This window comes from Notothenia rossii (genome assembly GCF_949606895.1).
Source record: "Notothenia rossii genome assembly, chromosome: 6".
NCBI lineage: Eukaryota > Metazoa > Chordata > Actinopteri > Perciformes > Nototheniidae > Notothenia > Notothenia rossii.
In genome coordinates, this window is record NC_136909.1 from 79,432,002 (window position 1) to 79,447,399 (window position 15,398).

The 15,398-nt window shown below is 39.3% G+C and overlaps 1 protein-coding gene across 2 annotated transcripts in view; it reads right to left on the minus strand.

Annotated features, from left to right (window-relative positions):
- Window positions 1–1,481: 1,481 nt before the first annotated feature.
- LOC307042301 (inactive phospholipase D5) overlaps window positions 1,482–15,398 on the minus strand; it is a 53,225-nt gene continuing 39,308 nt past the window's right edge. For both annotated transcript variants that reach the window (XM_079686123.1, XM_079686124.1), the window contains exons 3-10: window positions 11,876–12,062; window positions 9,745–9,853; window positions 9,015–9,142; window positions 7,608–7,805; window positions 6,238–6,374; window positions 5,966–6,131; window positions 5,784–5,874; window positions 1,482–5,192 (exon numbers count right to left, since the gene is read on the minus strand). In XM_079686123.1, the coding sequence (XP_079542249.1) occupies window positions 4,639–5,192; window positions 5,784–5,874; window positions 5,966–6,131; window positions 6,238–6,374; window positions 7,608–7,805; window positions 9,015–9,142; window positions 9,745–9,853; window positions 11,876–12,062 (1,570 nt within the window). In that variant the 3' untranslated portion in view covers window positions 1,482–4,638. The remainder of the gene's footprint in view (window positions 5,193–5,783; window positions 5,875–5,965; window positions 6,132–6,237; window positions 6,375–7,607; window positions 7,806–9,014; window positions 9,143–9,744; window positions 9,854–11,875; window positions 12,063–15,398) is intronic.

Genomic DNA, 15,398 nt, shown 5'->3' on the forward strand with positions numbered 1-15,398 from the left:
TACGTCAGTCCGTTGGTGCTCAATCCCAGACACGTATGATTGTGTGACACTAACATTAAACACTTACAGTGGTGTGTAGAGTAGGCCTAAGTACATTTACTAAAGTACATCCTTTAAGTTTATTTATTTGTATTATATATAGGCTACTATTTTGTTCTTTCCCACTATGACTTTGTATGTCATTAAGTATGGTATTCCTGTCAAATTATGTTCTTTTCTTAATTATTCCTTGTTGGCTGTTCTGTTTGTCTTCTATGTTGAAAAAGGGAAGCATGATTGCCACACCAAAGAAGTATGTACTGTTGCTTACAACTGTATGCTTCTTCTCAATACAAATGTTTGAAGCATTTACTCAATTACAATTATGAGGAATTTGTAATTATTATTAATTATTATTTCAATGTTTTAATATTCTATACTTCTACCCTACTACAATAGGTAAATGGTTTACTTTTACTCTACTCCACCGTTTCTTGCTTTGCAGATTTTGATTAATAATGTAAAATATAGTCAACACGTTAGTTACGCCTGCACCTTTATAAGCTCTGATACCAATGAAATGCAACAAGAAATTATAATTATAGGGAGGCGTTTGGCGCAGTGGTTTAGTGCGCTGATCTTCAAATCAGAGGAAAGCAGGTTCGAGTCCCACTGCAGTCAGCATGTCATTGTGTCCCTGGTCAATACACTTCACCCCAAATTGCTCCTGTGGGTATTGCCCACAGTATTTAGTAAGTCCCTTTGGGTAAAAGTGTCTAACAAGTAACATGTAATGTAATAAGTAAAACATATCATATATATTGTTCTGGAAAGGGCCAATCTGCATAATGAGTACTAAGAATTGACCTTAAGTACACGGTCTCAGTACTTCTTCCACCTCTGCACTTATATTTACTAAAAAAGGAACAATATCGTTATACTATGAAGAAATATTATGAAAATATTGAAAAGATAATGCTTAATTTTCCTACAAGTTTATGTTTATGGAGTTTATTTATCCAGGTATTATGTTATAAATTGTTTCAATTATCATTGTGTTTAAAATATATATATTTTATGTTATTTAAATTCACTATGTTGAACTTGTATGTCTGAAATGGTTGAACATTGAATTTATTCCATAAAAAAAACAAAAAACAGGCGTCATTTGGATGCACTGAGGATGAGTTACAGATCACATCTTTACAAAAACATATAACCATTTGATACATATCAGCAACACGTTGCCTTGTGTTTGTATCTTGATTTGTATGGGTGGATTGAAATACAGCATTTAAAATGTCTGTCCCACTTTTACCTTTCAGTGAGTTGGGTTAAGGGAATGGTCCATTAGGGTTACGCAGGGCCTGACTGACAGCCACAGTGCGGTAAGGATTAACTTCTGAGGTAAGCCATCCTGCTTTAATTAACAGCCTTTGTGTTAAGGAAACACACATCACTTACACTAAGCACAAACACACCCACACATAAAAAGCTTAGAGTATACATTTTTTTTATTAAGAGTAAAAACATAGCGATCATATAATTCAGTAGTTTGCATTATCAAGAGTGTTTAATAAATATACATTCCTTTTGTTGTTTTGTTTTTTAAAGGTATATATGCTTTCATTATGATCATTATTATCTCTAAAAAGACTCATAGCTTCTGTGCACAGTTCATAAAGGCAGGGCATGCAAGCAGCAGTCATGCCGAAACAATTCAATAGAATAAAGGTATAACAGTGAACATTTAAATTGTCCCAGGCAGTTAGTATGTCAGTCTGTAATACTTGGCAGCTACCTTAAAACCCATCCAGAATATTCATCCATCTATCCTGTATATTTCACAAGGTATTCAGCAAATATTGCTCAGTTTTTTAAAAGTGTGTTACGTAAACCTTCCTATTATTTTTGTAGCAGTAGCAGATTGTAAACAGTTGCTGATTAAAGGTTGAGTTGTGTTCCTTTGCTAACTGGAAAATATTCAATGTTTTAATTATCAAAATAGTTTGAAAATAAAATGTAAACTAAAAGCGGGTGTACAGGGTGAATTAGCAGCATTCCGGCCCCCTGTGCAACAATACTATAATAGCAGCGTAAACTGAATCTGACTCCAGACCAGCTGTCAAGCAGCACAGTGTGTTGATGTAGTGCTTTGCAAGACAATATGTTGTTATTCAGATAATACTCATCAAGCTCTACTCACTCTATATGGAGAAGCTGTTCTACAAATGAAACAGATGAGGGTGCTTGGTTCATATACAAGTCATGAAACAGTTGATGAATGAATACAGAAAGAGAAAATGTGCAAACACAGAAGCAAGGGAAGTTGTGTTTTGTTTTATGCATGTTATCGTTTAACATGTACCTATTGCATTCATTAAATTATTTGTGATCAGACATTTACTTCCAACCTATAATTTGTGTGTTTTAAAAAAAGATCTTCTGATAACCTCAAACCAATAAATTGTAGCTATCAACATCATTATTGTTAAAAAATGTGCAGGAAAAACCTCTGCTGCCGTTTATACGCTTCATAAGAAGTGGCATATAGACAGCAGTTGTTCAAAATACTTTGGTTAAGAAAGTAAGAAATGTTTTTCTCAAGACAGCCTCTAGATGGCAGAAGTTATCCATCATGACCGGATTCAAATAGTCTATTGGTGTGTTTTCTGATATCCAACAACAATGGTGCAATATATAATTCTTACAGCCAAACCTTTTATGCATTCTGTTGTAAAAACTTCAGTTTTGTGACAGAATTAAAGGGGACATAACATAAAAGCCTCACTTTTGCAGTTCTTGCGCACATACATTTGGGTATCTGGTGTAATTACAAGCTTAAAAACATGGGATTCAACAAGCTATTCAGATTTGGCTCATTTAGGAACTGAAAATATAATGTGAACCTGGAAATTAACATGTTTCCTTAAAAGTAAACAACAGTTATTCCTGTTATAAGTTATTTCAAAAGACACACTCATTTCACCTCATGCTTTCACGTTAAAGCTCTGAGTATCAGGTTCAGCATATTTCTCATCAAACATCGCTATCTTTCTGGAAATGTTTCCTTGATTAATGGCTTTTGAAGTACACAAATGTTCTAGCAACATAAAAAAGCATTGTTGCAAAAAGTGCCACAAAGAGTGTGTAAAGGTATTAGACATTTAAAAAATGCAATTAAAAGCTGCTACCAGCTTTCATTGAAAAGTGTTCTCTCATTACGTTTTTCCTTTACCTCCACACGGTAAAGGTAATAATACATCAGTCTGAGGAGACAAGTAACAGTGTCCTTGAAATTAAAGGACAGCAACTGCAACTGTCAGGCTCTGTTCAAAATGCATTGTATTGATTGGACAGCAGAGACCCTCTGGCCCTTCTTCTACCTGCTCCTTTATTTGTTCAATAAATCACATTGCATTCGGCAGAGTAGATACCCATTCGATCTATCTTCTTTTCCTAGGATTTATATTTGGTAACTTAAATGATTATAAGAAGCCTTTCAGATCTATAGCTCCTCTTCCTCCTGGGGAAAACATCTGCCTTTCACAAAAACCAATGAAGGCTGTCGTTTTTCACTGGCAGCGTCTGATTGAAAATACACACCTTAGTATATTTGGTGTTATGGAGTAGAATATGTGCATCATCCAATTCAATATTACCGCCCTTAAAAAAAGCATTTGTCTTGTACACCAACCTGCTATTCAGAGATATACGGCGCCTCAACCTTTGTTGAACCAGTTGTCTGTACAGTGTTTTAGTGCTTCTGGTATTGAGGATAAAACATGGGGGTCCTGATGTGATCAATTCCTTTAGAGCCCCAGCCTCTCAACTCTGGGTCAGAACTCAAAATGAGTTATGGGCTCAATTCCAGGAATAATGGAATTAAAATCAGAAAGTTAGTGCGACAAATGAAATATAAAATATGACTGGGATCTGTGTTAACATATACACACAGGGTTGTTTTGTATTCATATAATTTGACATTAGAGCATCTGAACCCATTACTGAACAGATGGTTTCAGGTTGCTTTGTTCGAATAACTCATAAATAGGTTATCAGTTTTAGAAGTAACAATTTAAATGCACAGCAACTTATTCAGAATACTGCTGGAGCTACACAAACAGAATTAAGAGGTGATAATAGATACACAACATGTGAAGGTGTGTATAAATCTTCCATGGCTTTGGAGTGTTCCTAAATGCTAAATGTAGCTATTGTAGCTACACTGCTTCAAATCTCTGCATATTCATGCAGGCGTCTTTTCCCCTTTTAAAGGGTGATAAATAATGACTGCCACAAACATCTAAAGTGACATATAATAATTAGGCAATCAGAAAGATTCAATCTGTTTCCTTGGCTTGAGAGATCTCAACAAGGAGAGGAGAAAGATTAAATAAGAAGCAAAGTTGTACGTTTGTATATGTGTATTATCCAGTGTTTCTTCTCAACCAAAATGTTTTGGTTTCATTCTTAAAAAATCTCTCAAAAGTTCCAGATTGCATCAGAGCATACTTCCCTTCCTGAGTTCTTGATCAAGTCCTTCAAACCAAATATCACTTAAATATCTTCAATGTTTTTCAAAATGGCAAAAACAAATTGCTACAAAGATCCAGTCCATTGTACCTGGAAGAGAGTAGTTCTCATTAAGCTCCTCGGTCACAGCGACCCGTTTAAGATCTCTCTGCTGCCGCTGCTCTCAGCTGACTGACTGGACGGATCCATTGGATTGTCTCGTTGATTACCTTTGATTTGAAGCTGTCTGCTGTCAAGGTCATGGCTCATTTTGACTTGTCCCCTCTCTTGGTAACTGTCTATAATTGGCTCCAGCCCATCGGCCTTGCCTTGCAGAGCAATTTTGCTAAGTCTGTCGTCATGGTGCTTTGTTTTAACATGGGCCTGTCCATCATCTTGGTGTTTGTGTCTAATTGGTGCAGGTCTGTTATCATGCAGGTCTACGCTGATAGGCATTGGTGCATTGTCCAGGTGGCCAAGTTTGTCCTGCACAAGCCTGTTGATCTGCTGTTTGCTGCAGACGTTCTTCTTGTTGGCCTGCAGTGAGTGGGTGTAACGAGAAAACCAGTCCCTCTCGAATGCAGCCCGTAGCTGCTCCACCACTGTAGAGTTCCTCTCCTCGATGCCCTCTGGCTGACTGATCACCAGGCCTACTCCAGTGTTAAAGGTAAACTCATTCCCCAACCAGTCCAGGTTACCTGTCAGGACACCAAGCAAGAAACATATTAGTTGCTGCAGTATCAAAAACACCTTGTAGCACAACAAATAAGGCAAAACAAAACATACCAAGATGACCTGAATTAGGTTTTTTAAACATTGTCATGTAGTGCCATTGGATAAATGAAAATATACTACCATTGAAGATAGACTTTTATAGTCATCATTGGCCTTTTAGTGAAATACTTTTCTTTCTTTTTGAGTTAGATGGTTGAGATTATGTGAAAGTGAACCTCTCTTTCATGTTTGTGTGTTAAGTACAGAGCTGGAACCAGGAGGTGATTAGCTTAGTTTATACAAAACTGGAATGGGGCAATATGATGAATCTCGTTTTTTTCTTTACAAGGTCCACCATGCTAAACATTCAAGCACTAGATTATTGAGGCGTCTATATTTTGCAAGATACAGACCTCGGTTTGTTCAGGTCCTTAACCCTGACAGATGGGCTATCCTAACCACTCGAGATCAATGCATAACCTCAACAAGCTGAAAAAAACACAATTTGCGGTGTGCTTGAGGTGAGCAGGAGCATGTAGGACAGAGTCATAAAGTTGAGTCGTCGATGAGCTCACCTAAATAAATGGCTCTATCTGTCACCATAAACCTGTTGTGGTTTATTCCCTGGAGACTGCCATCGCTCTGCACTCTGGGGTTGAAGAACTTCTGCACACACAGATACACATGGACAGTTTTGCAGTTAGCATCGATAAAGCATATCTGTAGAGTTGAAAATACCATGTTGGCTTGTACTTACAACTTCCATTGAGCAGTTGGCCTGGTCCATGCACAGACTCCTCAAGGACCAGAGGAAGTTAAAGCTAAGTGGTTGAGTCTTTTCCCAGCAACTTATCAGCAGACGAACCCGGACCTTCCTCAGGATCAGAGCCTCCCGGATAAGAGCGTCGATACGAGACCAGTAACTTGGCACAGGAACAAGCAAAGAGTTTAAATCACTTGAACCGAAGCAAAGCATAGCATTTTTTAATGATAATAGCCCATCCAAAGAAATTAAAAAGTGGTTCTTACCTTTGAGTTTTGCGGCTCAGGAGGGGCAGGTAATCTATGATGGAGATATATATGAATTGGCGGGCCTCCTGGATGACCCTTGAAATGGCTTCAAGATCACTGCTACGATGTTTGGGGATGAAAACATCTGGGGAGCTCTGTCGCCAGAGAAGAAGTCATGCAAAGACAAGTAGGGTTAGCATTGCATGATCAGAGGATGCACAATCAGTGACTATCTGCTCAAAAGAGGAACAATTGTCAAAGCATTGGTAAATAGATGTTTATTACCACAGTGACTCAGAGGGAAATCTTAATAATATGGAGAATGATTAGTTTTCAGAACTGTTTTCATTCAAATAACCAATTCAGCTCTCATCATTTTGATCTTTTACCAGAATTACACAAATTTGATTGTCTTTCTTTGTTTTATGTGTGTGTGTGTTGGTGTTTGTCAGTGCTCATGTCTTGAAGTTTCACTTTGAATTCTTGCTGACAGACACTTCTACATGTTTGTATGCGCTTTTTTTGTGTTGATATTCATCTTTAGGGACGGACAGCTCAGCCACATTTGCTGCAGGTAGGATGACATCCCCATCAATCATCTCTAGAAATCGGATGACACTGAAAGACACAGCGTCCTGCAGAGACACTCAGCATCAAACATTGAACTAACTGTCACTTTGAATGGAGATGGGAATACTTGAGTGTGCTGTACTTAAAGTTAGAGCAAGAAAGCCATAATATGTGTTTTCGAGCGTGAATGCAAAGCGTTTTTCAACCCCATTACTTTAACAAATTCTGGGAATGAAGCAAAAAGTTACATTTTAAGTACTTTAAGGCAAAGGACATCAGTGAACAATATTACCCATGTCCATTTGATGTCTGAATTAATATACCTTTATCATTCATAATGTTGACGTCACGTTGCCTAATTTCCATTCTGGCAACCTTATCTGAGGTCTAATCAATCAGTGACTCGAAACACCTGTGTGGGTATTTACACAGGTGTGTTTTCTGTCCGAAATCTCTTCCTAATGAGTATAGACAGCAATATAGTTTTAGTATCCTAACAAATGCCGAAATACACAGCAATTCACAGCAAACATCTAACTTGTATTGACAGGAAACACAGGTGAAACACATTTTGTTAACGATGGCTGCTTCCAACATCCTACTTTTTCACCCACAGAACTTTTGGTTTATTCAAAAATGTAAAATGAATTTTAAGGTGAAACCTTGTGCAAACGTTTTAATCAGAGTATACATAACAACATATTAAAACACATATTTTATCATTTTAATCCTGGATGAAACTAAATCAAACCCTAAATCTCAATGACAGTTGCTGAGAGTTATCCAATCTAAAAACTACATTGAAATCAGTCACTTACCGAGACGTAGGCTTGAGCCTTTGTATTGTTCAGAGTGAGCTCCAGCGGTTCGTCCCTGTTGAAAAGGGCAAAGAGGCGCTTGGACCAGAAGGAGGGGATGAAGTCTCTGTACTGGAGCCCCCAGTAGAGGTTGAACACTCGGTGGAGGTCCAGAGCCAGACAGCTGCAGTCGTACACCAACACCCCCAGCTCCTTCCTCTGGAGAACAAACACAGTCTCTGTTAGATCATTAATGACGACAGCCAACATTCACATCAGTATGTTTGTTATGATCCTGAACATTACTTTCAGGATCAACAAAATGATGTGCATCACAATGTCAACACCAGATTTCCTTCTTTCCAAGTAATCTCGCTTAACCTTTCTTTTTTAAACACTTTTATACATCTATCCGACACTCTCATGGCTCCTTCCTCTTGGCAACTGTCATCCAATTATAGCCCATCTTCACAACATCAGCAGGGTAATAGAAGATCTTACTGTCTCTTTGTTCACACTTTTCTTTTTTTGTTCTGTCACATTTTCATTTCAACGACTCACTTGTTGATTTCAGCTTTTCAGCTCGCACATATTTTCTCTCCCTTCCTTGTTTTCATGATGTAAGTATTCCTAAACAAAGCTTCGATCCCATTTACAAATGTCTTCTTTGATACAACCTATAATATCCCCCACAAAACACACTAACATGCAGAGTGCCATTTGTATCTCAAGGTGTCTGAAGATAGATACAAATGCTTAAGAAATGGGTCCCCGCTTTAATAAACCATGCAAGACTCTCAGCTTTGAAGCTAGAAGATGAAAGAAAAAATGGCTGTTCTATTTTTGCATCACCTCACCTTGGCTGCCCCCACTAAACGCCCTCACCCCCCACTACCTATGACTTTTGAAGAGTCTGACATATAACCTTAAATATAACCTCATCCTTTAGTCTCCTGAAAACACTGATTTTAAGTTATTATTTAAAGTAGAAGAGTTATATTACATGTGTTGAAAGATATATAAATATCTTGTGTCATTTAAGTTAATTAACAGGAAATCATGACATGTTGTTTTCAGGAGGGAACGCTTTTTGCATTAGAGGACTGGAGATATCAAATACATTATATATATATATATATTTATTCTGAGCCAGTAGAACATTTTCTAAGCAATTTACATTAGGGGATACAGAGCCTGTTTTGTAATTAAATCTCATGTTTATCCGTTGGATACCAAATTACAACAGAGAATTGAAATTGAGAGATTGTGAGATTTGTAAATGTAACAATTTGCATCTTAATAACTGAGATGTGACATGTTCTTCCACATATCTTTAAGTATGAGTACTGTTATATGTTTATTTGTGTGTTTGCATAATTATGTTCAGGTACGAGTTAGTGTTTTGTGTGTGTGTTGTGTGATCAATACTGTGGCAAGGGATCTCCAGTCCATGCTGGAGCTGCCGATGTAGAAATGCTTCCTGTCCACCACCCAGAAGGAAGAGAGGATGCTGCCTCTGATCAGCGCGGTCGTGTTCACATAGTGGACTTCAGCATCTAGTAAGGGTTAGGGTTAGGGTTAGTGGAGAGTGAGAGAGAGAAAAGAGATAAGCAAAGGACAGACTCCTGTGTTTACTGTTCTAACATAATGACTTCACTATGTAACATCTGCTTCAATTGGCTAGCGCTCTAACACATTATAGGTGATAGGCTAAGCGGCGGGACATCTCTAAGCGGTTGACCAATCACAAGAGGGCCGGCCGACTACCCAATCAGAGCAGCTTGGGCTCTGGTTTCAGAGAGAGGGTGAAAAGAGGTGCTGCAGCACAGGCAGTATGAGAAAAATAAAGAGCTTTTTGAACATTAAAGCATGGAGACATGTCACAGTAGAGGCACAGATTACTAATATGAACCTGAAAGTGAGCAGAATATATCCTCTTTAAGAAAGATTAAAGTGAAAGAAGTTACATGTGAGACAAAGAGAAAGATTGAAGCCGATCAGGCGGAAACAGAATCAATACAACAATTAACACAAAGACAGAAAGGTAGAAAGAGAGTGACATAAAGAAAAGATGAGCAGAACAAATAGTAAGAGCCAACAGACCGAGCTACTGTAAACTGCAGCATGTTTGAACACAGACAGGCAGAATGTATATTACAGTGGTTGGCGAGCATCCCGAGCTCAGAGGAGTCGATCATCCCGCTGGAGATCTTCAGCTGGATGCCTCGAGCTTTCAGGCCCTGCAGCTTGGAGAGCAGAGCCCTGCCCTGAGGGGAACACACCATAAATCATCTGCTGCCACGTGAAATCCATGCACTTTGTATTCAGACAAGATTCTTGTATATTGCTTAGATTGTCTCTAATATGTGCTGGTTGATTAGGCGTCCTTTGTCTGCAGCCAACAAAGCCTGGTTTCTTTTTTGTTTTGATCAAGTATAAATATTTGTGGGTAACACTTTTTTGTGTTCCTTCAGCTCCCTACGGTGATTACTAATAGCCCCAAAAATAGACTTTTTACTACTGTAGAACATTGAATAAAAAAATAAGTCATTAAACTATGTACAATATATAAATCACTGCTACCAGATTTCTTAAGTCACATAGATGCTGTTTTTATGAAGTATACTTTCCAAGGGAAATTACTATTGCTGTGAGGTGGGATACAGTGTTCTTGAGGCTTTAAACATACTTACAACCCAGAATATCTCTACAAATTATTCTCTATAAACTGTGTATAGGCCCTGTTTTTTATGACATATAATACTAAACCACTGGTGCCCGTTGAGAGATTACAATATAACCCTACCCCATGTTGTGATATACACACATTAACTTGTATTTATTCCAAGAGAATGTCTTGCATTTTAGCTTAGTGATTGTTAGTAGGCTTGTTTTCAGGCTTTAACGCAGACAATGTTGCAAAAAAGAGTTACAGTCAAAGTAGTCTGAGTTTAACAGGAGTGAAGCAAAGCACCCTTCATATCTTTGCAGATAGTCAGTATAATCGTGTGAGATGCTCATGCATTGCACAGCACAGTTCAGGAATATCTTGAATTTTTAAATGTTTTAAGATTTGAGGAGAAAGTTAACGACAGCTAAACTTTTAGGTTGAGTCCCCGCACCTTAAAATAGTTCTGCAGGACCGACTCGCATCGGCTACGAGAGCATCTCCACGTCTATGTCTTCTAGCTTTGCCTTTACAATATATTATATTTTCCGGTCCCAATGAGTTGTATCTTTTGGCAGCTTTTTGCAGAGTGCTGCAGGCGGAAAGGCCATTATCTCTCTCTGCCCGAGGCCTCAGAAAGGAAATATTACTTTCCAATCAACAACCCCAGGCTTTCATTAATCCTGACATGCTCTGTTCTGTAAAACACATCTGTGTGTACGTACGTGTGTGTACGTGTGCGTGTGCGTGTGCGTGTGCATCTGCGTGTGTGTGTGTGTGTGTGTGTATGTGTGTGTGTGTGTGTGTGTGTGTGTGTGTGTGTGTGTGTGTGTGTGTGTGTGTGTGTGTGTGTGCGCGTGCGTGTGTGTGTGTGTGTGTGTGTGTGTGTGTGTGTGTGTGTGTGTGTGTGTGTGTGTGTGTGTGTGTGTGTGTGTGTGTGTGTGTGTGTGCGTGTGCGTGTGTGCAGAGCCTGGTAACTCTCAATAACACACATCCACTTCAATTTCAAAATGAATAGCTCCCTTAAAGCAGCCTGAAAACAGCCCAGACTATTTTACGAGCAAGTCGGGCCTACAACTCTACAGAGACACTTATTGATTTCCTGCTCTAGTGATCATTTGTGTCTCATCACATATAACTCATTCTGTCATTTTGGTCTTCTTTGACTTTACCATTTAATTTGTCTGAAGCAGAAAACCATTTCTACTTTAATGTAATTTGAAGATAAAAAGATGATGTGTCAGCTGTGCAGTGTGCCTAATGAGCCGGGGTGGAGATAAAACCTAAAAGCCACAATGTTGGACAGCTTAATGCTTAATGCAATCTTCACACTTTACATTCATTATTATAGGTGCTGAAGTACAATTTTACTTTACTTTATTTCAACATTAAATGCTACTTTACACATAGGTTATGGACAATATCGAAATGTTGACTCCCCCTTCCGTTATTTGACAAACGTAGTTGCTAGTTTTTCTTTTAAATAAGCTTTTATCAAAACCAAGAAGAGTAGTACTATACTTGCCACCGATCATTGTGTAAAGGAGGCAAGGAGACAAAGAGGATACTGAGAAAAGATCTTCTGCAGAGTCTAGTCTCTGTAGACTTGCTCTGGTGTTACCTGTCTGGCAGCAGGCTGGAAGCTGGATTCATAATCGGAGGAGTTGAGGAGCCACAGCGGGGAAACGATCTCTACGGCTCGGATGGCTCGGTCCAGTAAGCTGTACAGCCCCTCTGAGAGGGGGAGGTGGGATGTACCATTTTCTAAGAAAGAGATGTCTTCCGGGATGTTCTCCACAAGCACCACTCTGTGGAAAAGAAACACAGAAAAAAACGAGTAAAGAAGAGGCTTCGGACCTTCAATAAAAAAAAAGCTGCAGAAAGACCTCATTAGGCCGAGCCATAGAGACCTGTTAATAGAGAAGTGCTGAGGAAATGAATGTCAGTCTTTTCACAAAGCAATTATCGGTTTGCATTACTAGCAGAATTTTTACGAGCTTTGGTGCAACTGATTGGAGATTACAACCCTCCCTTCTTACTACTGACAAATTAACTAACACCGCCCTTCCTCTGGATCGTTAGCCTAATGAGATTTATCAAGATATCTCGACAACACATGCCTTCAGATTCCTTCAAGCACCATAAAATATTGTACAGGTTGCCCCAGGCAGGGGGTGAGAATAATTGAAGTGTGATGCTGTCAGCATTGCAGATTCAATTACGTCAGGGATTTTTTCTCTCATTTTTTTCTATATTCTTGTTGGTTCCCCATATTCACCACTCTGCCTGCGCTATCACATGATGCTTTTTAATGTAATCATCAGCAGTCTGCAGTAGTCTAATATACTGTACTTGCAACAAGCATTTATATACTGAGGCAATAGCAATGGACTGTATGACAGATTCAGTGGATTGCATGCAGAAAATGTATACAACTGTCAGCGCCATAGGAATAAATTATGTGGAAAATGTTCTTGTGATATTTGCCTTGCGATTGTATATATTACTGTGAACATCCCAGCACCTTTTTGCCAAGGTGTTATGTAAATGTATCCATCTTAAAATGACTCCGAGGTCCCTTTATTGAATCTTCAGTTCCAGTTTAACTCAAACAGGATGTCTGGGAGCTACAGGGGCATTAGCTCTGGAGACAACAGATTGAATTAGCCGTGGCAGCCCCAGATCTGCAGCCACACAGAACCAGGCTATTTTCAAGCTTCAACGCTCACCCAATTCTCTCTGGATCCGGCTCAGACATCGATTTCTACTTACTTGGTTTTATAAGAAAACATAAATGGGGAGAGGATGCTCAGTGTGGGAGAACTCGGATATAAATTATACATCGCTGTGCTTGATTACATTTCTGTATAAAATGTTTTCCAAGTAACTATCTGAGCGTCTGGACTAAATTCCATGAATTCTATAAGAAGCATTTGGAAAATATACTGCAGACTAGGTTCAGGTAGAGCATGCAGTTATGAGGTACCTCGTTTATAATCTACTCTATTCTAATAATTAATTCATTTATCAAGTGTGAATGGTAGAAGTGAAGTTAGAACCACAGTCGTCTACCTGAGGAGCCCTTTTAAACATGACTTTATTATTATTTTTAATCTGATCAACACTACACTTTACAACCATTAACAGTGCAGACATGGATAGATTTTATGACTGAATGTGCAATAAATGTTTAATGGTTGGTCAAATGAATAAGTCATGTTCTGCAAACCATAAAACGTGGCAAAACAAATGAGTGCTTTATTTAATCTCTCATTTATGATGCATCACAAAACAGTACAATTAGAATGGACGTCTATTGTAATGTAACCTGCAATCTGTCAAGGCTCAAGTAACATTTAAATAATCTTCAAGCAGTAAAAAAAGGTGTTGGGCAATCTGAGGGGGCCACAGAACAAGCTGTTGATAAAACATGGAGATATGTGGCTCATTACACACCAGAAGACTCTTCAGCACTATGATGGTTCATGTAGTAGACTTTTTATACACTTTGTTTTCTATTTCTGGCTGTAAAACATATAAGAGTCAGTGTTGGCAGACTTCCTGGAAGACTCTGTAGCACCAAACTGAAGTTAGCAGTAGGACCTGTCAGAGCTCAGGGTCAGCTAAGGTTTGACAGCTCGGGGTCTATCGAGTGCTTCACTCAAGGGCACACAGGCGAGCGCAGGAGCTGCAGGTGATAATGCACAGGCATCATCATATTGAAGGGCCAGCTGCCAGTACTCAGCTTGAAAATGTATTCCTGTATAAAGTAAACCTTAGTCAGCTTTGGGAAAGTGGCCAAGGATCACACTGCAGGAGTCACACTCAAAACGCTTCACGGAATTGACATATTTATAGCAGAGTTTGGGAGAATCTCAAGAAGAGTTAGCTTTTCTATTACTGAGGGTTGATATTCACCAACTTGACAACTGGACTGAGAAAAACAGAAAGAGGAGTGCAACAAGACACAAACAAACCAATAGAGCGGACTGATGATAGAGAAGATTAACGTTCACATCACACAGTGTGCTCTCCTTTGTTCAATAATGACGGCAAAACTAGGACAGCAAACAACTCACAAAACAAGGATGGATGGTAAACAGATGCAGAAGGAGGACTGGTAATCTTATTTGAAAAGAAATCCTCTCAGTCAGCTGTAATGGCCGGGAGGTTTGATGAATGGTCGTTTAAAAAAACAGACAGGCTTTTGTATCAATAGTGGGAAAAAGAGGGAGGTAGTCTTCTCTGCCTGCGAGGGATTCATCGATTTATGCAGTCTGTGATGTCGATGCTGGTCTCCTCCATTGTTAACCATCTGCGCACTCATGGGTGTTATTCACTCCCTGCATCCAATACCTACAGTAAGTGGTGTAAAGTTCATGGTGTGGGGGTGTGTGTGTGTGTGTGCGTGCGTGTGTGTGTGTGTGTGTGTGTGTGTGTGTGTGTGTGTGTGTGTGTGTGTGTGTGTGTGTGTGTGTGTGTGTGTGTGTGTGTGTGTGTGTGTGTGTGTGTGTGTGTGTGTGTGTGTGTGTGTGTGTGCGCACTTGAGACAGAGTGTCTGAACAGTTGGATCAAAAGATGAACTCCCCTCCTGATGATTTAAATAATAACCGACGCCTTTACAGAGATGTCATGGCTGATGCAAGTTCATCGACTAAACAAAAAGATCAGGATTAGGATAGTGTACTGTAATGCTTGGGATCCAGAGTGCCTGCTGCACCACACTTAGTGTAACAGCATGGGATGTGCCAGTGTCAGCGCCTGACATCTGATATAAATTATCCAGCCTCTCCTGAGCTGCCCTGAGCTCTGGGTGAGCAGCCAGGACATTCATATGTGCATCAGGAGCCTCTGCTGCACTGCTCCCTGCATGCTGTCCATTTTAAAGGTAAATGCCAAGTCTAGTGTTTCATCAGGTACAACCAGAACACTGTCGTCATTGTACACACAATGTATATGTTGATTTCAATACATTATCTGATCTTGGGACAGTACATTTAAATTGCTTTTAATCATTATTCTCTCTTTCTCATGCCAATTAATGTAGAGTGCCAGTACTTAGCGTATTACGTTGTTCCGTGTCTGTCTCCTCTGCTGTCATGTTCCTGACATTTTGACCGATGGCCACTAGTTTGCATTCACCT